Below are 24038 nucleotides of genomic sequence, written 5' to 3'. Positions count from 1 at the left end.
TGTGTGTGTGGCTGTGTGTGTGACTGTGTAATTATGTGGTTGTGTATGGTTGTGTGTGTGGCTGTGTGTGACTGAGTGTATAAATTGTGTGGTTGTGTATGGTTGTGTGTGAGACTGGGTGTGTGATTGTGTGGTTCTGTATGATTGTGTGTGTGGTTGTGTGTGTGGTTGTGTGACTGTGTGACTGTGAGGTTTTGTATGGTTGTGTTTGTGTGTGATGGGTGTGTGACTGTGTGTGTGGTTGTGCGTGTGGTTGTGTGTGGTTGTGTGTGTGACTGTGTGACTGAGTGGTTCTGTATGATTGTGTGTGGTTGTGTGTGTGACTGTGTGGTTGTGTATGGTTGTGTGTGTGGTTGTGTGCAGTTGTGTATGTGTGGTTGTGTGTGTGGCTGTGTGTGTGACTGTGTAATTATGTGGTTGTGTATGGTTGTGTGTGTGGCTGTGTGTGACTGAGTGTATAAATTGTGTGGTTGTGTATGGTTGTGTGTGGTTGTGTGTGAGACTGGGTGTGTGATTGTGTGGTTCTGTATGATTGTGTGTGTGGTTGTGTGTGTGGTTGTGTGACTGTGTGACTGTGAGGTTTTGTATGGTTGTGTTTGTGTGTGACGGGTGTGTGACTGTGTGTGTGGTTGTGTATGGTTGTGCGTGTGGTTGTGTGTGGTTGTGTGTGTGACTGTGTGTGACTGAGTGGTTCTGTATGATTGTGTGTAGTTGTGTGTGTGACTGTGGTTATGTATGGTTGTGTGTGGTTGTGTGCAGTTGTGTATGTGTGGTTGTGTGTGTGGCTGTGTGTGTGACTGTGTAATTGTGTGGTTGTGTATGGTTGTGTATGTGTGGTTGTGTGTGTGTGGTTGTGTGTGGTTGTGTGTGTGACTGGGTGTGTGATTGTGATTCTGTATGATTGTGTGTGGTTGTGTGTGTGTGGCTGTGTGGTTGTGTATGGGGTGTGTGGTTGTGTACGGTTGTGTATGTGTGGTTGTGTGTGTGACTGGGTGTGTGACTGTGTGTCTATGGTTGTGTGTGTGGTTGTGTGTGTGACTGGGTATGTGTTGATCTCACTGCCCTCCTGTGTCTCATGCCCCCGCTTGCACATCCAGCCTCACCCGCGTGGCCGGCAGGAGTGTGCCCCGTGTCCGCACTGGCTGAGTGGCCTCCGGCTGGGCTTGCACCCAGGCGGCCCCCGTGAGGACCCTCCAGCCTTAGCAGAGCTCCCTTCCCTATTCCAGGTCCCCGCACGGCGCCCGTGCTGGCGCCCACACTGGGCGTGCACATCTGCGCGTGCTCACAAGGAGCTTCCGGTGCATAGGTGCTCACGTGGCTGCTCCTCCTGGCTGCCAATCACTAGGAGAGCGGTGCTCCTGGGGGCTTCCCAGACTCAGGGGGCGGCTGTGCACATCGTTCTGGAAGCAGACGGCTAGTTCACCGTAACCTGGGTGTGCTTGGGGAATGTGTATGTGGGTGCTTAGTCGCTCAGTCGTGTCCGACTGTTTGTGACCCCACGGACTGTACCCCACCAGGCTCCTGTGTCCAAGGGATTCTCCAGGCAAGAATACTGCAGTGGGTAGCCATTCCCTTCTCCAGGGGATCCTCCCGACCCAGGGATTGAACCCAGGACTCCTGCCTTGCAGGCGGATGCTTTACTATCTGAGTCTCCAGGGAAGCCAGATAGAGACATTATTTTTGTATTCTCCTGTATCTAATTAGATTACTTTGCTTTGGTTAATGTGTGGAATGTTAAAAAAAATTCAGAAGGTCCCTTTTTAAATTTCTTACATGTCAGTTTATTTTACAGGGATTCCACATACAGGCGCATTTAAACAACGATTAACTTTGACCAGAAAGTTATTATCAGAAGAATAGTATTAAAATAATTTTATGGTAAATGATTATGGTTAACCAAGCCTCTATCTTGAAAAATCTAAATCTACTTTTATATTAAAAATGGATTTAAGATTACTGCTTCGTTGTATTTTTCCTTTGAGGAAACTTGACTTGTCTCTTAGTAAATTTCATGTCCCTGTCACGGCAGATTCAAGACTTACAGAGTGAGCTCGACAAGGAGAAAGAAGACGCTCAAAAGAAAATCCATAAATTCGAGGAAGCTTTGAAGTGAGTAAAATTGTAATATATTTAATTTAAAAAGATACTCTTATTCTAAACTGTGAGCCAAATTAAGTGACTAAAACCGAAGCATGATTATTTTTATCATAACCTTGCTGTGGTTTAGTTTGAGTCAGTTTTCCATCATGAATCTCTATTTTCAGAATTTTATTACTAGCCAATAAATTTTTTTTTAAAGGAAAAAAATCAATTCAGCTGTTTTTAAGTGATAGGAATGTAAGAAAGAGAGCTGAGTGGTTTCAGATGCTTTCCTACTCTTAAATGAAAACAGATTAAACATAACAATAACAACAATAAGATTTAGATCTTAGGACATTTAGCAATTCCTCTGTAGATTTTTTGGGAGGAGTTTGGATAATGATATGTTTCGGTTCTATTTAAAAACGGACTATTATACAGGCATTGTTTAGCAAAGGCTTTGTTTTATGATACCTAAGCATACACATTAAAATATGTTTACATATGTATTTGTCTTTTCCAACCTTTTACTAAGTTGATCAGGCCTTACTTATTACTGGATGATACTCTCCTGTGGTTTTTAGCTGGAAAAAATTGTGTATTCAGTAAATGTTGCGTTCTCACCGTGTTTCAGACAGTGTCTATAATTACCTCCCGTGCTGTAGTCCAGTTGGGAGGACGGTCAAGCCCTTGGGCAGGTACAGTGCAGAGAGCTTTGAGTGATGAGGACTTTCTTGGAAGAAAGGTCAGCAGGGCACTTGGCCCGAGAATCTGACTTAGGAAGAGAGCTTGCTCGGGCCCACTGTGTCTAGCTGACTCCCAGGGAATCAGCAAGTTCCATTTTCTGAGCTTTTCCACATGTCAAGCAGGAATAATTTAGAGAAAGGCCAAAAAGAACGTCTCGGGTCGCAGAGAGCGGGTGTGAGGTTCTCCGGGGGTCGCACCGCCGCCCCCTGCCTGGTGGTGCCGCGAGCTGAGTGCCGGGCCTCTCGGGGTGTCGTGTCGCCAGGCGGGGGCCAGGCGGCCTCGGAGGAGACGGTAGCACGCTCCGCGCTGTCGGGTGACCGTGCTCGTGCGCCAGCTTGAACGGTAGCACAGGGAGGGCGTCTTGCTCGTGGACGAGATGGAGATGTCCTCCCTCGACCCCTCGTTAATTCGTTTTCCTCCGTAAAATGCTGAGTCACAACCTTCTCTACCGGCTCAAGGCTCCGCAGTTTCCTTTCTGTTTGCTCTGCTTCGCCTCTCCTGTGACTTCTTTACACTTTTTCTGGTCGTTTGTTGATGTGCATTCATTTTATGTCCATAAAGAAAGAGATAATTTCTTCAATAACAGTAAATCGACCAATATTTGTTTAGTACCTGCGATGTCTATATTTTGTAGTGTCTTGTGACAAGAAATGGAAGGTGTAGTAGCTGTAGCTCAAGACGCAACCCTGTTCTTAACAGCCTTCTGGTCTGGCGCGGGCACTCGGGGTCCATAGCGCTGCTAAGTGTCAAGCTGTTGCCGTAAGTGCCACGGTGTGATTTTTCCATCTTCACTGTGAAAAATTCCGAAGCCTCCATAGTTTCAAAATACAACATAACCTATCTAAGGCTTCAGAGGTGTTTACCAAAATGCGGAGTTTCGCTTGGAGTTAAAGAGAGCTAGTTTAGATTGTTGATGCTGTTCCTCGTGGATCCGCGTCTTCCAGTCCGCTTGTAGGAGCGTCTTTATTCCCACTAAGTGTCTGTGTGACCTCAGTGATCTAGCACCTGGCACAGCGGGAGTGATCTGATCTGAAGTAGGAGAGTAGTTTGTTACGGGGTCTGCGTGTCAGAGCAAACAGCACTACCTGGCTATTTCCTGGAAGGAGAATATTCTGGGGGCAACTGCTGCTGCTTTTCAATCCAAGAATAGTGTTAGAGCCGGTGGGTCCAGAGACACTTCCATTTTTCTAAAAGAGAGGCGTATGATATGGAAATTTGTCATGAGTATTAACAGTTTTCTCCATAATAAAAATACACAAAGGTGAAAAATCTGAGTTTTAGAATGCGGCGGCATCTGTCCATCCATCCATCCATCCTCTCACTCAGTAGGGTTGCTTGCCTCTGCGAGTGTTGCGCGTACAGAAGAGGCTGTCAGAGCTGGAGGCAGCACGGGGATCAATAGGCTCCTGGACACACGATGAGTGTGTTCAGCTTGGTCTTGGATTCAGAGCTCGGGTGACACTTCACCCCCCACTGATGTGAAGAGTGACCCTGATTTGGAGTTGGCACCTACTGTGAATACAGCTCCTAAAGCTAATTTAATTTGCCTCCTTGTCCATGTTTTTCAGAAAAGAAAGTTTAAATTTACTCTCCTACTACTTACAGCTTTTAGTCAACACATATCCTAAACATGTTTTTTGCTTTTTATTTCATTTTTGATGCAGAAAATATTTTATAGCCCCTTGTAACTAAAAAGTATCTGAAACTATAACTGTGAATGGTATGAATTGATGTGTTCATTTTTCAAAGATAAATATTTAAACCAAATGAGAAACTAAGTAATGAATGAAAAATCACCATAGGCAACAAAATAATTTGGTGTAACTGCAAAAGACTAACCAAAGTATGGTTTGTTTGGTTTTTTTTGGAGGAGTTAACAGCTATGAACAACACGTGTAGATATTTGTACCTTTACCAAATTTGATTTCTAAGTTTTGGGTGGTGTAGAAATAATAGAGCATTGTTCTGAGATCTCGTATAAACTGACTATTCTAAAGCAAGCCGTGAAACCTTCTGAAGCCATCTTCTTGATTGGTACCTCTTTCAAAGTCCTCTGTGGCAGTAAAATGCAGAACTGCTTCAAAACAGATTTATTCTGATCCATTTCAACTGCTTTTGTGTTGTCAGTTGTAATGGTAAGTATTTCTACTCTGACACTAATATATCTAAACTTTCAGATTTTTAGTACTGAAAGTGAGTAGTGGTGGTTTCACTGGAATATATTACGTAGGTCTTCAGATGTTCTGGTTGTGAATGGCCCTACAGGAAGCAAGCCCTTATTCAACTAAACCGTTGTTTCCGTCCGTCAGTACTTCGTGCAGGGCACTGCCTGTTGGTGCCGACAGAGCACCAGGGGCTTTCACAGAGACCCCGGGGGGATTGTCGGTGAGGTTTTCGTGCTTAGCTTAACATGAGGTATTCCTGACCTTCCTTTATTTACAGTAGTGTGAAATAGATATTTTGCCTCCTAGTGGGCAATGCATTGTTGGGATTCCTGCATTGTTTGTAAAAGTAGAAATTTTGCAATAAGGGGGAAATGCAGTGTTTCTGTCCCTATTTCAGGAGTTAGGGGAAGCATTATAGGCAACCCAGAAGCAGTCTGCTTGACCCTCTGAGTCCACGACGTCCTTGCAGAGCTCGGCTGCCCGAGGGCCCCTGCCTCATCTCGCTGCTCACCTGGCCTCCCTTTGCTGCTTCCCGTCGACTAGATGTTCAAAGTGTGCCGTGCTCCTCTTTGAGGGATTTTTTTCTCTGTTCCTGTATGCAGAATGCAAATCAATGTTTTCTTCCAGAGGCTGACCCAATAGAATGGCTTTAAAGCTACTCGGCTCTTCCTTTTGGAGAAAATCTGTCTTAGGGATTTAAATACAAAGTCTTATTTTCATCCTGGGGTTTCTATCTAGAATTTCTTTTTTTTTAAGAATGTTACTGATATTTTGTAGGGCTGATTCCACTCACATAATGATGAAACCAGGAAAATAAAGGAATGATTTTTTTTTTTTTAGAGGTTACTGAAGTATAATACAGAGATACAGTGAACTTATTACAAGAAACAGCAAATAAAATATCTGTATTTCTAAAAGAGACTGAAATGGCTTACAGTATAAATAGAAATTAATATATAATTGAAATTAAAGTGTGATGTAACCATGTAAAGTATAATGGAGATGAAATGAAATGAACTTGTTTCTGTTTGAAATTCCAAATCCACCTTGACCGGAGCTGTTCCAGGCGGGTGGGAGGCGCGTGAGCTTCCCGTAAGAGCGTGGGCTCTGGCTCCAGGCCTCGTGGGTCCAGGCTCCAGCTCAGGTTACCAGCCTGACGCTGGGCCTGGGGCTCCACCTGTCTGCTCCGTCTTTATCTCCGTCATGTGGCCCTTCCTTGTAAGGTTGTGAGGAGGCTTGGAACAGTCACTGCAGGACACCTCCAACAGTGTCTGCTGTGTGTGCCAGCTCTTACCGCTTTCTCTCTCTTTATCTTATGGAGGGACAGACAAGTTCATCAGAAGAGGTGATCTTACCCTGGCACGTTTTTTTTAACAGCTTTTGTTCAGTTCACTTCAGTCGCTCAGTCATGTCCGACTCTTTGCGACCCCGCGAATTGCAGCACGCCAGGCCTCCTGTCCATCACCAACTCCCGGAGTTCACTCTGACTCATGTCCATTGAGTTGGCGATGCCATCCAGCCATCTCATCCTCTGTCCCCAACTTCTCCTCCTGCCCCCAATCCCTCCCACCATCAAGGTCTTTCCCAATAAGTCAGCTCTTCTCATGAGGTGGCCAAAGTACTGGAGTTTCAGCTTCAACATCAGTCCTTCCAATGAACACCCAGGACTGATCTCCTTTAGGATGGACTGGTTGGATCTCCTTGCAGTCCAAGGGACTCCCAAGAGTCTTCTCCAGCACCACAGTTCAAAAGCATCAATTCTTCGGCACTCAGCTTTCTTCACAGTCAACTCTCACATCCATACATGACCACTGGAAAAACCATAGCCTTGACTAGACGGACCTTAGTCGGCAAAGTAATATCTCTGCTTTTTAATAGCTATCTAGGTTGGTCATAACTCTCCTTCCAAGGAGTAAGCGTCTTTTAATTTCATAGCTGCAGTCACCATTTGCAGTGATTTTGGAGCCCCCCAAAATGAAGTCTGACACTGTTTCCACCGTTTCCCCATCCATTTGCCATGAAGTGATAGGACCAGATGCCATGATCTTCATTTTCTGAATGTTAAGCTTTAAGCCAACCTTTTCACTCTCCTCTTTCACTTTCCTCAAGAGGCTTTTTAGTTCCTCTTCACTTTCTGCCATAAGGGTGGTGTCATCTGCATATCTGAGGTTATTGATATTTCTCCTGGCAATCTTGATTCCAGCATGTGCTTCTTCCAGCCCAGCGTTTCTCATGATGTACTCTGTATTATAAGTTAAATAAGCAGGGTGACAATATACAGCCTTGACGTACTCCTTTTTCTATTTGGAGCCAGTCTGTTTTTCCATGTCCAGTTCTAACTGTTGCTTCCTGACCTGCATATAGGTTTCTCAAGAGGCAGGTCAGGTGGTCTGTATTCCCATCTCTTTCAGAATTTTCCACAGTTTATTGTGATCTTCACAGTCAAAGGCTTTGGCATAGTCAATAAAGCAGAAATAGATGTTTTCCTGGAACTCTCTTGCTTTTTTGATGATCCAGCAGATGTTGGCAATTTAATCTCTGGTTCCTCTGCCTTTTCTAAAAGCAGCTTGAACATCTGGAAGTTCACAGTTCACATATTGCTGAAGCCTGGCTTGGAGAATTTTGAGCATTACTTTACTAGCATGTGAGATGAGTGCAATTGTGCGGTAGTTTGAGCATTCTTTGGCATTGCCTTTCTTTGAAATTGGAATGAAAACTGACCTTTTCCAGTCCTGTGGCCACTGCTGAGTTTTCCAAACTTGCTGGCATATTGAGCACAGCACTTTCACAGCATCATCTTTCAGGATTTGATATAGCTCAACTGGAATTCCATCAGCTCCACTAGCTTTGTTCGTAGTGATGCTTTTTAAGGCCCACTTGACTTCACATTCCAGGGTCTGGCTCTAGGTGAGTGATCACACCGTCGTGATTATCTGGGTCGTGAAGATCTTTTTTGTACGTTCTTCTGTGTATTCTTGCCACCTCTTCTTAATATCTTCTGCTTCTGTTAGGTCCATACCATTTCTGTCCTTTATCGAGCCCATCTTTGCATGAAATGTTCCTTTGGTATCTCTAATTTTCTTGAAGAGATCTCTAGTCTTTCCCATTCTGTTATTTTCCTCTATTTCTTTGCATTGATTGTTGAAGAAGCCTTGTTTATCTCTCCTTGCTTCTTTGGAACTCTGCATTCAGATGCTTATATCTTTCCTTTTCTCCTTTGCTTTTCGCCTCTCTTCTTTTCACAGCTATTTGTAAGGCCTCCCCAGACAGCCATTTTGCTTTTTTTGCATTTCTTTTCCATGGTTCCTATTTGGGGATGGTCTTGATCCCTGTCTCCTGTACAGTGTCACAAAGCTCAGTCCATAGTTCATCAGGCACTCTATCTATCAGATCTAGTCCCTTAAATCTATTTCTCACTTCCACTGTATAATATGCTACTGTATAATATGCCCAATATGCTACTGGAGGTCAGTGGAGAAATAACTTCAGAAAGAATGAAGGGTTGGAGCCAAAGCAAAAACAATACCCAGCTGTGGATGTGACTGGTGATAGAAACAAGGTCCAATGCTGTAAAGAGCAATATTGCATAGGAACCTGGAATGTTAGGTCCCATGAATCAAGGCAAATTGGAAGTAGTGAAACAGGAGATGGCAAGAGTGAACGTCAACATTCTAGGAATCAGCAAACTAAAATGGACTGGAATGGGTGAATTTAACTCAGATGACCATTACATCTACTACTGCAGGCAGGGATCCCTCAGAAGAAATGGAGTAGCCATCATGGTCAACAAAAGAGTCTGAAATGCAGTACTTGGATGCAGTCTCAAAAACGACAGAATGATCTGTTCGCTTTCAAGGCAAACCATTCAATATCACAGTTATCCATGTCTGTGCCCCAACCAGTAACACTGAAGAAGCTGAAGTTGAATGGTTCTATGAAGACCTACAAGACCTTTTAGAACTAAGAGCTAAAAAAGATGTCCTTTTCATTAGAGGGGACTGGAATGCAAAAGTAGGAGGTCAAGAAACACCTGGAGTAACAGGCAAATTTGGCATTGGAATACGGGATGAAGCAGGGCAAAGGCTAACAGAGTTTTGCCAAGAGAACACACTGGTCGTAGCAAACACCCTCTTCTCACAACACAAGAGAAGACTCTACACATGGACGTCACCAGATGGTCAACACCGAAATCAGATTGATTATATTCTTTGCAGCCAAAGATGGCGAAGCTCTATACAGTCAGCAAAAACAAGACTGGGAGCTGACTGTGGCTCAGATCATGAACTCCTTACTGCCAAATTCAGATTTAAACTGAGGAAAGTAGGGAAAACCACTAGACCATTCAGGTATGACCAAAATCAAATGTGCAGCCTAGAGACTTGTATTGTTGCAGATTATACACCGTCATAAGCTATTATAAGATAAAGGCTGTAACTTCCTGTGCTGCGCCCGTATCCTTGTTGCTTATCCACTGTATACATAGTCGTTTGTACCTGTTAGTCCCGTACCCCCGATTTTCCCCTTCCCTCTTCTCCCCTTCACTAACGACAGGTGTGTTTCCTGTGTCGGCAAGTCGGCTTCTATTTCGCATGCATGTTCGTCTGCATTCTCTGTTGGATTCCGCACGTGAGTGAGGCCGCACAGTGTCCGTCTTTCTCTGCCTGACTTCGCTAAGCATGACGTTCTCCAGATCCTGCCGCGTTGCTGTGAGCGGCAGAGGCGCGTGCCTTCCAGCGGCCGAGTCGCGCTGCGGCGGCGCGTCTTCCTGCTCCGGTCGCCCGCTGGTGGGCGCTTGCGCTGTTCCCGGGCCTGGGGTGCTGTAAGGAGCGTGGCTGTGCACCCTGGGGTGCGTGTGTGCGGCCGCTTCTCCTGTGCACCCAGGAGTGGAACTGCCGGACCCGGTCGGCGTTCTGCGTCCTTCGCGTCTGTGGAGGAGCGCTGCACAGTGGGCCTGTGCCAGTCTGTCCGGCCCTGCTGCTGCCGCGCCCCGCGAGCGCTTTCTGCGCTTCGGGTGTGGGCACCCGCGCTGCGAGGAGCGCGCTCCTTCCCAGGTGCCACCCTCCGCGCGGTTGTCAGGTTGTGCGGAGGCGCAGCGCGCGGGAGCGGGGCCTTCAGACCGCAGTGGGCGGCACAGAGCCGGCGGACGCGGGCGGGCTTCGGGTCGGGGTGGCACCAGAGGGGAGCTGTGACTTTGCTCACTTTTACTTCACCCTGGTGGAGGGTGGAACCTCTGATTCTGAAAACGCAATCACTTCTGTTCAGGAGGCTCTAAGACACACGGGATCTGACTCATGGACCTGCTAGCTGGTGACTGGGTGACTAAAATTGAGCAGCTATGAGAGCAAGGAAAGAATGTGAAAACGTCTTGAGGGCTGATTTTACCATAGTCCTGATTTTCACAGATATCCCTCCATCCCATAAGGGTTTCTGTTATTGATAATTGGCGTCTATAGAAAATGCACAATTTCATTTTCATGCACCATTACCCGCAAGTGCAGCTTCACCTGCACGCAGAACGGTTAGAAAACACTGCTGCTGTTTTCTGAGATGATTCACAGTGCTCTTGAGTTATATTTTAATTTGACCTGTTTTGAAGCCAACTCAATGCTAGTGATGTTCAGCAAATGTTCACCATCTGGTTTATTGAAAGTTATTCTTATACAAAAATGAACAGCACCTGTTCTTTTGCCTGGTTTATCTATGGTTTTGTTTTTTATTAAATAGTTTCGGGGTGTTATTTTTCCAACAAACTGACATACGGCTTTATAAAAACAGTGTTTGCTTTCTCAGGATACATAGATTCTTAATCTCTCCCTACAGTGGAAGGTATACTACCCCTAGAGTTATATTTTTAGAGAAGTTATATTTTTAAACACGGATGGAAAAGCTTTCCTATAAGGTTCTTTTAAATCTCCTTCGTTTATCTCTGGTTGTGTGTTGTCATAAATCAACATCTATAATATTAGTAGGAACAGGGATTAATCTTCAAATAAGAATGCCGTAGAGTAGAGATAGTAAAACCGCAGTTATAATGACAGTGTTTTTGTATTTTTATTTGCTGGAGACTAATCTTAAAGAAGATTTAAATGGGATACTAAACAACCTTGTGGCTATTCAGAGACGAGGACTACGTGCTGATGAAGTCTGTCTTTCATTTGGACAAGGCTCACTGCAGAAACCTGGATAAAGATGCATTCACAGCAGGTGGTTTTGCAGTTTGCCCCAGAGGCTGGAAGTGTGAATTTTGGTAGAAAGGGAGAGCTTGGTTAAATCCAGTCTTGTGTAGGGATTTTAAAGTACCGCTGAATAGTGTAATTCCAAATTTATTTTTATTTATCGCTGAAGTGAGAAGCTGTGGCTTAGTCATTTTGTTTGTAAGTTTTTTTTTTTAAAAAAACCTCTAAGAATTAATAGTAATATATACTTTAAAATAGAAAAATAAAAAAAGAATCCAGGAGCCTCTAGGAAGAAGCTAAAGGAAGCCTGCAAACTTGGATACTCAGTCTGAAGATTTCTATGCCTTTTAAGTGAATGAAACATCTTTACAGGGTCACCTTGATAAGACGTTTTATTCTGTGTAGAAAACAAGATTTTTACTTTTTAAGTTTTCTTGGAGGAGTAACTAAAAATAGGTTCCACTGCAATATCAAAATAGGCTGTATGGTGTTGGTTTTAACCGAGAATGTATAAATTTAAAGACTAAGTCTGTAAATTTTCAGTTTTTTTCTTTTATTTTATGGTACTTATTAAAGAGGATGTGGTGTTGGTTTAAACCAAGGCATGGTGGTTTAGTCACCAAATCGTGTCCCACGCTTTGTGCCCCATCGACGGTAGCCTGCCAGGCTCCTGTGTTCATAGGATTTCCCAGGCAAGAGTAGTGGGCTGCCATTTCCTTCTCCAGGGGACCTTGCTGACCCAGGGGCTGGACCTGGCTCTTCTGCACTGCAGCGGTTTCTCCACTCCTTCTCCAGGGGAGCCCATAATGAAGAATATATAAAGGCTGATTAAGTTTGTGAATATTCAGGTTTTTTTCTTTTATTATTATTACTAAAATTAAGAACAGATACAGTTTACAGTACATTTTCAATTAAAATATATCAGATTTTCATATTTACCTATAATGTTACCACTGAAAACCTAGATATTATATAGAGTTGGAGAGCAGGAAGATATTATTCGAAATGTATGAAATCATTTTAGATTTTATATAGCTAAAATTAAATTATGTCAAAGCTGGATTAAATATAACCAGAAATTGGTGAATTATTTTATAGTTGAGTTATTTAAGAAGTTTATTGTATGTCACTGCCACTCAAGTTCTAGGCTAATCTAAAAAAGAAATGCTTTTTTTTCTACCATCGTTAACAGATGACTTCTGTTCAAGTGAACCCACCCGAGGTCCTTGGAGGGTGAACTCTGGTTGGCAACATTGTGCAATGAGAAAGCTTTTCAGAGTATCTGTTCTTTAGCTTTATTTTTATCACAAACTAGTACATGCTTGCTGTAGAGAATTGTAAAATTACAGAAGAGCACAGGTTAAAAAATCAAAATCACTTACGGTCACATTAAATAGAACTATCTACTGTTTTGCCATTTTATTATCTTATTGAAGTTAATTCATTTACATGAGTATTAGTTTCAGCTGTAGCACGTAATAGTTGATATTTTTATACATTACAACATTCAAAAAACGAAGATCATGGCATCCAGTTCCATCATTTCATGGCAAATACATGGAGAGACAATGGAAACAGTGACAGATTTTATTTTCTTGGGCTCCAAAATCACTGCAGATGGTGACTGCAGCCACAAAATTAAATGACGCTTGCTCCTTGGAAGAAAAGCTATGACAAACCTAGATAGCATATTAAAAAGCAGAGACATCAATTTGCCAACGAAGGTCCGTCTAGTCAAAGCTATGGTTTTTCCAGTAGTCATGTATGGATGTGAGAGTTGGACTATAAAGAAATCTAAGCGCCGAAGAATTGATGCTTTTGAACTGTGGTGTTGGAGAAGACTCTTGAGAGTCCCTTGGACTGCAAGGAGATCCAACCAGTCCATTCTAAAGGAGATCAGTCCTAAATGTTCATTGGAAGGACTGATGCTGAAGCTGAAGCTCCAGTACTTTGGCCACCTGATGCGAAGAGCTGACTCATTGGAAAAGACTCTGATGCTGGGAGGGACTGGGGGCAGGAGGAGAAGGGGACGACAGAGGATGAGATGGCTGGATGGCATCACTGACTCGATGGACATGAGTTTGAGTGAACTCCGGGAGGTCGTGAAGGACAGGGAGGCCTGGTGTGCTGCATTCCATGGGGTCGCAAAGAGTTGGACACGACTGAGCGACTGAACGTGAGCAACACCTTAGCAAATGGTCCCCGCGCTGAGCCTCCGCCGCCTGTCACCATGCAGTCACTGCGCGTTCCTGAGGGTGTGCCCCGAGGTGTTCACGACCTCCCCACGACTCACCTGCTCACAGCTTCACCCGTCCCTCTTCATCCCCTCACCTGTTCCGTCCAGCACCTCACTCCTGTCTCCTCTGCCGGCTGCTGGTTGGTTCTCTTATCTGTGAAGTCTATTTCTGTTTGTCCTGTCTTGTTGGTTTGTTTTGGTTTTTAGAAAGCTGCACTGAGACATCACCCCACACTTGTTAGCAGAGCAATTATCATAAAGACAGCAAATAAGCAAGTGTTGTGAGGATGTGGATTAAAGGGGACTCTCGGGAAATGTTGGCTGGGATGTAAATTGGAACATCCACTATGGAAAGCAGTACGGAGGTTTCTCAAAAATTAACAAGTGAACTGCGATATGATCCAGCGGTTCCACTTCTGGGTGTTTATCTGAAGGAAACCAAACATAATCTGAAATGTTATGTGCACCCCGCTGTCAAAACAGCATTGTTTACAATAACCTAGATGTGGACGCAGCCTAACTGTCCATCAGTAGATGAGCAGGCAAGAAAGATGTGTCTACACACAGTGGAATATTATTCAGCCCTAAAAAGAAGGAAATCTTGCCGTTTTTTTTTTACAACATGGATAGACTTGGAAGGTATTATGCCAAGTGGAACAAATCACATAGAGAAAGACGAATGTATGATTTCACTTAAAGGTACCATATGTTATATCATTTTAATTGCTATGAATACAAATTAAATGTTGAACTTTAATAGAATGAGAATATCCCCTTCCAGATTCTATTCTTTTTTTTAATCTTTTTTAAAATTACGTTTTCTGAGTAATGGATCTAGCTGAACCGAAATCTTCAATACATTTTTTAAATACTGGACTCCTTCATCTGGTACTTTTGCTGAATTTATTTTCAATGTTTTAGGTGGAAGGTTTTTGATAGACACCTTATTTCAGGTTAAGGAAACTCCCTTGCATTCCTAAGAATTCTTTATATTTTTAGAAATGAATGGATATTACAGGGTATCAAAAGGTTTTTGTTTTTATTAAGTTGACCATTAAATTTTTAAAAAATGGTTTTAAAAAGTTTTTTTAAAAATTCGACTTTATTAGCAAATTTTAATTATACAATAGAATGTTATCAACCACAGTTATCTTTATATCCTCAGACCTTATTTATCTTTGAGTTAAAATTTGTGCTCTTTTAACCCATCTCCCCCTATCTCCCCTACCCTCAGCTCCAGGCGACTATTGTTCTCTGTTTCTGCGTGTTCAGGTTTTAAGTATAGCTGATTTACAACGTCGTGTCAATTTACGCTGTACAGGAGAGTGATTCAGTTATACATATGCGTACAATCTTCTTTGTAGTCTGTTCCATTATGGTTTATCAGGTGATATCCTGGAGAAGGCTTTGTGTGCGCTTAAGAATGTGTGCTTTGCTGCTGTTGAGTGGAATGTCCCTCGGCTACATCTGATCTAACGCATAGTTCAAGTGCAGAGTCTCCTTAGCGGCTTTCTCTCTGGCTGGCCTACCCACTGCTGAAAGTCGGGTTGGTACCCCTACTGTGATTTTGCTGTCTGTTTCTGTCTTCAGGTCTGTTAATATGTGCGCGTCACGTGTTTCTTGTCTCCTGTCTTAGGTGCGTGCGCATTTACGAGTGCGGCATTCTTTGGACCCGTTGCCCCTTTTATCATCACATAAGGACCTTCTTTGTTTCTCGTTACAGCTGTTGGCTTCAGGTCTCTTGTGTGATAAAGTGCGTCTGCTTCTGCTATATTTTGGTTTCCATTTGCTGTGGATTATCTCCTTTTATCCCTCTACTTTCAGATTGTGTACTTGAAGCTGAGGTGAATCTCTTGTAGGCTTAGTTATAGGCAGCATATAGTTGAGTCTGTTCTGTTTTCTGAATCCTAATTCATATGGCCACTCTCTACCTTTATTTACACTGGAGTATCTAATCCGTTTACATTTAAAGTAGTGGCAGTTAGGGGTTTGCTGCTGCCACTTTTACGGTTTTCTGGCTGCCCGTAACCCCTTTGTTCATTTATCCCTTCCATGCTCTCTTCCTTGGTGGTTTGATGACTGTCTGTAGTGGTCTGCCGTGACTCCTGTGTCCTGATCTCTGGGTGTCTGTGGATCCTAAACCCTGTGCTCCTCAGGGAGGAGCTGGGGGTGGAGAGTGGGGAGGTTTGTGGCAGGAGTGTGCATCCTGCTCCGCCGGACATGGCCCGGGTGTGTCACCGCGGGCCCACTGTTCCTGTGCCCGTTAAGAACCGCAGCCCATTAAGGTCCGCTGCTGCCAGAGCCGGGCAGTGTGCAGGAGCTGCTCGGCTAGTTTCTGGATTCCTTTAGAGTGACTCACGCTGCGCGGCTGTACGTTCAGTGTGTCTGCAGGGGGCGGGGCTTGCTGGGTCCTCGTCTGGTGACACCCTCTCTCGTGAAGTGCTTTCTCTTCTTCCTGAAACTCTGTCCTCTCTGTGCTTGCATGGTGCCAGACCATCTGATGGTCTTCTTCCTACTTGATTGGAGTCTCTTTTTCAATCTCCTTTGCACCGAGTCCTCCTTCCCACCAGGATTCCATGTTTCTAAGTTGCCTGGGTTCAGTCCTAGACCATCTCTTTTCCTGTGTGTATGCCCACTTCTTAGGTGATTTCGTAAAGCTCTGTAGCTTCAAGTGCCATGCGTTTGGTAAAGCTCACGTCTTTATCTCTGGCCCAGAGCTGCCTGTTATACTCCAAGTCTTCTGTTCAATGTCTTCACTGAGTTATTTTTTAACGCTTCTTCCCGCGCCCACTTAAAACGTCTCTTGTCATTCCTTCATATTCATGATTTTTCACTCTATTTTTCATCAGTTTTTTGAACTCTGAGTTTGAACTCTGTGTTTACGATGGTTTATAGCATTATTGATTTAATTTTCTGTACCTACATTTCTGCTCTCTTTTATTTTTATTATGAAATTTTATTGTGCTCTAAACGTTTTTCTTTTTAAATCCCTTTTCATCTTAATCATTCCTTGTTTTAAATATTATTGAAATTTTAAATCTTAGCAAATTCTTAAGGCTTTACCCCCTATACCATTAGACGGTCATCTATCTTTCCAGTATGTCACAGTTTTTCTGACATTTTCTTCTGGATTTTATATTAATAGGTTTTTCTTCTGTGCGTCTAGGATGTTTTCTCCCCTGGTTTTATTCCTAGCTCATGCAGCGGCTTTCAGATTCTAACTGATGTTTGTCTGCGTTGTCCCTCAACTTTGAACAGGGCACATTTTGTTTGGTCTTGAGTTAATTATTTAGCAAACGCATGAATTTCTGCTTTTGTGGGTGCCATCTGACGCCAGCGTGCTGCGTGTTTGGGTGTGGGTCGTCTCTGCTCCATGTTGACTTGCGTGCCTTCCGTGTTCTTAGAGATATGCAACTGGGTAGAAAGAAGCTATTTGTCAGCTGCCAGTGAAGTTCCAAGTTTCTGGGAAAATATTGCCTAGAGAAACTTTGCTTTACTGACGAGATACTTTTTCATAACCTATATGATGAGTATCTGCTTTTTCTGAACAAATGTAAATCTATAGTTCTCAGTATGTTTTGAATTCAGATTTCTTCTTTTTGAGTCCATCCATATCACTTTCTTTATGGAGATTAGAGTCTCCTATATACAGCACATTACCGTGTGTCCTTTACTCGCAGTCTGGACGTCTTCTGGGAGTTCCTGACTCTGAATGGATACGTATAAAATATCAATATATGTTGCTGTGTAGCTCCCTTTTTGAGGAGGAATCCCAGCTACCAAAATATTTTATTTTTTTTTTAGACACAGAATCTTTGACCTGAGGAAGGAAGGAAGATTTCTTCCTTCCTCATTTTTCAAAGCTTCTGTTTCCTGAGACCAATTTCTTTGCTCTCAGGTGGCTCTGTACAGCTTTTTGTTGTTGGTTTTTAACAGTCCACTTCCATTTGCTTTGTATTTATTGGAGATTCCTCTCAAGTTTTTCCACTGAGTTGTTTGTTTCTTCATCTCAGTTCTTGTTATTGGGATTTTTAAAATATTTTTCTACTTTCTCTTTGTAGCTATGTTAGTAAGTATTTGAGAGAGTCTATTCAGGAGATGGTAGCCAGATGTCACTTTGTGTATGAAGAAGAAAACTGTTCTTAACATATTTTTGATAGAATTCTTTTTGAAATGTAATATACACCTTCCCACCCATTTTATCCTTGCCTAATGAAAACAATTTTTCGCAAGTTGGCATCATCATTTTTGGAATCAATTATTGTAATTTGGTGTAGATTCAATTATAGATTAGTTTGTGTGACTAAAATCTAAACATGTAGTGACCTTTTTGTGACCTTGAAACTTGATTTTTTTTGTTTAAGTCCTTGATCTCAGCTTGCTCTGTGGTCTTTGCCTCTTTTTCAAGAGGACAGCGCGCCACGTGAGCTGGGTGACCTCCTGAGCTGTGCAGCACTGTTAGCTTTCTGCAAAATTAATAAGTGAATCAAAGGCTGACTCAGATCTCCCAAATGGTTTTTTTTTTAACTCCAGAAAATCATCATATTCTCTGTTGCCATGAGTGTTCTTTGATTTTTCACACCAGTGAGATATGCTTTATTAATATAATAGAGCACAGCCGGCTCCTTCTGAGCTTTTATCCCTATTTTAAAGATTCTCGAAACCGTTCACGGAGCACGTAGGGAAGCCCTGTCCTCACTCTCCATCGCCTTGTCTGCCTCCAGGGCCCTGTCACTAATTCCGCAACAGTGGTGCCATTCCTGCCCGGGCAACCCCAGCCTCAGATAGTCTCCACAGTTAACATCTACCTGGTAACGTGTTCATGTCCAAGTCATGAGGTTGGAAGCACACAGACCAGCTTTCTGGAAGAAAGATTGTGTCAGAGCATAATAAACAAAGATGAGGGAGTGCCAGACATTTCCATCCGCGAGAAAAGCCTGCTTCTACCTCCTCACTGCATTTCCTGTATTCCTTCCCTAAGCCGTAGTCCCCCGAGTTTGAGGTCATGAAATTTAGCAAGAGAATTTGAAAATTGGAGGCTTTGTTACCATTTGGAGCCTCTAGTTTTTATTGCTTGATATAAAATCTACTCATGTTAGGTGTGGAATACACAAATGTCAAGGAACTTTGAAGAGACCTTGAGTAATTTGAACCATGTATTTCTATTCCTAGTGGAAAGTGAAAATGCCCCAGAGGAGGTTTTCTGTGGAGTAAACCCGGTCTGGAAATGGTCTGCATTGAAAGACCTGACGGCCTTTTGATGTCTGAGTCTTTGATTTGGCCTTTTCTCTGTAAAGGGATGCTGTGTGATTATAATTAGAAACATTTCAAGTTCTTTACCGGGGAGTTAATTGCTCCATGATTGCTCTATTGAGGGTGATCCTCTGGCCTTGCTTGGTAGTGGGGTCTGAAGCTGTTACTGAGGAGATACTCGCCGCACAGCAGGCAGAGTTTGGTCACAGCCCTGATGGGAAGTCACTTGCCTTGCAGGTTTGGCTGGGATGTGAACATGCGTTTATTATATATTTAACATGTTTCATTGTAATGATTTTCTAAGTAGTTAATGGGGATATAATAGTTTAGTTTTCTTGAAAATTCTGCCATTATGTTTGAAGTTGGAAATTATGGATAAGTAAGTAAGAATAAGTAAGTAAAAAACCTATATGCAGGTCGGGAAGCAACAGTTAGAACTGGACATGGAACAACAGACTAGTTCCAAATAGGAAAAGGAGTACGTCAAGGCTGTATGCTGTCACCCTGCTTATTTAACTTATATGCAGAGGACATCATGAGAAACGGTGGGCTGGATGAAGCACAAGCTGGAATCAAGATTGCCGGGAGAACTATCAATAACCTCAGATATGCAGATGACACCACCCTTATGGCAGAAAGTGAAGAGGAACTAAAAAGCCTCTTGATGAAATTGAAAGAGGAGAGTGAAAAAGTTGGCCCAACATTCAGAAAACGAAGATCATGGCATCTGGTCCAATCACTTCATGGGAAATAGATGGGGAAACAGGGGAAACAGTGTCAGACTTTATATTTTGGGGCTCCAAAATCACTGCAGATGGTGACCGCAGCCATGAAATGAAAAGACGCTTACTCCTTGGAAGGAAAGTTATGACCAACCTAGATAGCATATTCAAAAGCAGAGACATTTCTTTGCCAACAAAGGTCCGTCTAGTCAAGGCTATGGTTTTTCCTGTGGTCATGTATGGATGTGAGAGTTGGACTGTGAAGAAAGCTCAGCACTGAAGAATTGATGCTTTTGAACTGTGGTGTTGGAGAAGACTCTTGAGAGTCCCCTGGACTGCAAGGAGATCCAACCAGTCCATTCTGAAGGAGATCAACCCTGGGATTTCTTTGGAAGGAATGATGCTAAAGCTGAAACTCCAGTACTTTGGCCACCTCATGTCAAGAGTTGACTCATTGGAAAAGACCCTGATGCTGGGAGGGATTGGGGGCAGGAGGAGAAGGGGACGACCGAGGATGAGATGGCTGGATGGCATCATGGACTCGATGGACGTGAGTCTGAGTGAACTCTGGGAATGGTGATGAACAGGGAGGCCTGGCGTGCTGCGATTCATGTGGTCGCAAAGAGTCAGACACGACTGAGCGACTGAACTGAACTGATGGTGCCAGAAAAGACTCCTGAGAGTCCCTCGGACTACAGGGAGATCAAACCGGTCAATCTTAAAGGAAATTAACCCTGAATATTCATTGGAAGGACTGATGCTGAAGCTAAAGCTCCAGTACTTTGGCCACCTGATGCAAAGAGCTGACTCACTGGAAAAGACCCTGATGCTAGGAAAGATTGAAGGCAGGAGGAGAAGGGGGCAGCAGAGAATGGGATGGCTGGATGGCATCACCAGTGCAATGAATGTGAACTTGGGCAAACTTCGGGAGATGATGAGGACCAGGGAGGCGTGGCGTGCTGTGGTCCATGTGGACACGTCTGGGCACCTGGACACAACCGCCAAGTGGAAGGCTCTGCCAGAGTTTCACATTCTCGTTTCTCAGGCGACTTGAGAAGGTCTCGGCTCTGCATTGACACAAACACTGCACCGTCTTGAGCGCAGTTACTTTGGGAAGCTGTGAATGCCAAGCTTGCTCAAGTATGGCTGCTGGTGGCAGTGGGGACCCATCTGTTCTCTCTTCTGCTTGAGCATCTGAAACCACTTTGGATGAGGAGCAGTCAGAGTTTCCATTTTACTGAGAGCATTCCTGAGCGTCAGCAGGCGTGCTGACACGACCCTCCTCCCAGAGGCAGGATGAGCAGCACAGAGAGAGGACAGAAAGTGGCAGCGACCTTGCTTCCAGCCGAGGAGGCCACTGGCCTCGGTCCTCCTTTGCGGGCGCGTCTTCGTGGACTTCTGCGTTTCTTCTCGCTGCCTCAGAGAGTGTCTGTCTGATGTGACTGTCAGAAGGCCTCCTTGGCAGAGACGGTTGGGACACTATTTCACACAATAGGTTTAATTTGGAACATGAGATCTTTAGGCTTTTGAATGTTTTCTTCAAGAACTAAGTTTGCAAAACTCGTACTTTTTAGCTTCTTGAGTTTTACTATAATCAAGATTGATTTTAGCAATGGGATGTGGTTAAATTAATGTGATCCTGACGAGGAATTGATATTAATACAATATAGCAATGCTTTGTTTAATGTTTTATGGTCAACAAATGATTTAAAAGCACATTCCCTTAATGTAGCCTCAGAAGAACTTTGTGTGGCTGGTTGTTATTATCTGCAATTTCAAGGGAGAAGCTGAAGCATGTGAAGGAGGGGAAGCAGTGTAGAAGGCCCGGCTCAGCCCTCCTCTCGCCCCGGAGGAGCCGACTGAGGCGCTCACGCTCTGGGCCCGTCGGGGGCGGCGGCACCGGAGGCCAGCGTAAGGCACGCGGCCCACAGGCGCACTTCCAGCAAAAGGTGGCATCTTGTGATTAAGGAAAACATGTCATCGGCGTGGGTTTCTCTCTCCCCCTCCCTAGAGGTGATCACTCGTTTCTTGTTCACATTTTATGCTTTTCCCACTTCTTTTAAAGGCTGTGTTAGCCTCCTTGAAATGATAGCTGATTTTCATTAGGAGGAATTCTCTTCAAGGGGAATTGTCTGTCCCCTCTGCAAATAGACTCTTGATAGTCGTAACCGAGTAATTCACCACACAGACCAGGATGTGCGTGAATCCCACAGCCGGAATCGCAGATTAGCCCCGAATTCTGACTCCCACTGTATACGCTTTAACGTGAGCGTTGTAATTCCAAAACAGATGGCCACACACTTTTCTTTTTCTAACTTCTGCTTTTAAGGCTCTGAGTTGTTTTAAGAAATGCTGAGACTGTATCCTACAAATGTCCTATTTTCCTTGTGATTCATTTACAAGTATAATTAGTTCATGATCTTCAATATGATTTCTTATTAGACAGAAATTACCTCATGGTGTGTTTTCCGCTTTCCAAAGAAATGCCCTTTATCCCCTCTCAGCCGGCAGAGATAGGAAACGGGTGCATACACCCACACGCGTGGATGTGTGTTTATTCACATGTGTACACCAGCACACATACCTTCCTCTGCTTTTACATTTAGCTAAACATATAAGTGGCATGAATTCACACTAAGCCCAGCTCCAGGGAGATGCCGCAGGTGAGCCTCTCCTCATGTGCTCTTCCCTTTTCTGACAGAGAGAAACCTGACTTCCAATATCTGTAAAGTTGTTAGCTCAAAGCCTGAATTCCAGGAAGTGGTTTTTGAACTGATAAACCATACCTCTGGGAAGAAGAACCCTAAAGCCATGGTTTAATTCTTCTCTGAGCTCTCTTTGTCCTGAGTCTTGTGATCCGAGTACTGTCTTCAGAATTTACCCCGGCTGTTTCTTCTCTCTCCTCCTCTCCGTGGTTATGTTATTAATCATCTGAAGTGTGACCAGGCTTTTTATGGTGGTGTTTCACCTTAGGATTTCCCTCCTCCGTCCTGTTTTATTCCTTCCTTTTCAGTCAGTGGAACATGAGCATGGTTTTAAGAATCAGACCTGGACCTCAAGGCGCGATTGCACAGCAGTGTCCCCCAGCTCCGCTCTGCTCCCAGGCTCCCTGCAGACCGCCGGTCTCCTCAGCCTCTGGCCAAGCCTCTCTGTGTGCATTTTGCACAAATGAGCTCTTAGACTTTCTCTTCATTCGTACACTTTCCTCTTTCCCTTTATTATAAACTGGAAGTCAGTCGCTGCTCTTACATCGGCACGGTATACTAACGTGCAGGTGAAGCTCAGGTCATGCAACTGCTGTCCTGCCTGTGGACTTGCAGATCATATCCAGTGTTCGCAATGATGAATGATGCTGGGAAGGATAACCGAGTAGATATTTATTTTTGTAGTCTTTGAAATTTATATTGAGGATAACTTTAGAAATGAGAATGCTGGGTGAAAAGACAAACATATTTGTAGTTTTGCTGAGTATTGCCAAAGTGCCCTTTGTGAAGTCTGCACTGATTCAACATCTGCTGGCTGCATATTAGAATGGCTTTTGACTTACAGTCTTCCAAGTAGGACGTGTTGTTCTGTTTTAAATTTTTTGAAGTTCTGCTAGGTGATAAGCAGTTTCTCAATATTGTCTTAATTTGCTTTCTCTTTGTGAGAGTAAACATATTTTCATATATTTAAGGGCTGTTTTAACTCTTCAAGCTGGTTTTAGAAAAGGCAGAGGAACCAGAGATCAAATTGCCAACATCTGCTGGATCATGGAAAAAGCAAGAGAGTTCCAGAATAACATCTATTTCTGCTTTATGGACTATGCCAAAGCCTTTGACAGTGAGGATCACAATAAACTGTGGAAAATTCTTCAAGAGATGGGAATACCAGACCACCTGACCTGCCTCTTGAGAAATCTGTATGCAGGCCAGGAAGCAACAGTTAGAACTGGACATGGAACAACAGACTGGTTCCAAACAGGAAAAGGAGTACGTCAAGGCTGTATATTGTCACCCTGCTTATTTAACTTCTGTGCAGAGTACATCATGAGAAATGCTGCACTGGAAGAAGCACAAGCTGGAATCAAGATTGCCGGGAGAAATATCAACAACCTCAGATAAGCAGATGACACCACCCTTATGGCAGAAAGTGAAGAGGAACTAAAAAGCCTCTTGATGAAATTGAAAGAGGAGAGTGAAAATGTTGGCTTAAAGCTCAACATTCAGAAAACGAAGATCATAGCATCTGCTCCCATCACTTCGTGGGAAATAGATAGGGAAACAGGGGAAACAGAGGCTGACTTTATTTTTGGGGGCTCCAAAATCACTGCAGATGGTGATTGCAGCCATGAAATTAAAAGACGCTTACTCCTTGGAAGAAAAGTTATGACCAACCTAGATAGCATATTCAAAAGCAGAGACATTACTTTGCCGGCTAAGGTCCGTCTAGTCAAGGCTATGGTTTTTCCAGTGGTCATGTATGGATGTGAGAGTTGGACTGTGAAGAAAGCTGAGTGCTGAAGAATTGATGCTTTTGAACTGTGGTGTTGGAGAAGACTCTTGAGAGTCCCTTGGACTGCAAGGAGATCCAACCAGTCCATTCTGAAGGAGATCAGCCCTGGGTGTTCTTTGGAAGGAATGATGCTAAAGCTGAAGCTCCTGTACTTTGGCCACCTCAT

At 43.6% G+C, this 24038-nt stretch overlaps 1 protein-coding gene across 19 annotated transcripts in view; it reads left to right on the top strand.

Annotated features, from left to right (window-relative positions):
• Window positions 1-24038, top strand: part of CEP112 (centrosomal protein 112) — a 313262-nt gene that overhangs the window by 87777 nt on the left and 201447 nt on the right. For all 19 annotated transcript variants that reach the window (XM_027973978.3, XM_027973977.3, XM_060395895.1 and 16 more), the window contains one exon: window positions 2030-2109. In XM_027973978.3, the coding sequence (XP_027829779.1) occupies window positions 2030-2109 (80 nt within the window). The remainder of the gene's footprint in view (window positions 1-2029; window positions 2110-24038) is intronic.

Source organism: Ovis aries, chromosome 11 (assembly GCF_016772045.2).
Source record: "Ovis aries strain OAR_USU_Benz2616 breed Rambouillet chromosome 11, ARS-UI_Ramb_v3.0, whole genome shotgun sequence".
Classification (NCBI taxonomy): domain Eukaryota; kingdom Metazoa; phylum Chordata; class Mammalia; order Artiodactyla; family Bovidae; genus Ovis; species Ovis aries.
The sequence above is the reverse complement of the archived record's forward strand: the minus strand, read 5'-3'. Positions and strand labels throughout refer to the sequence as shown.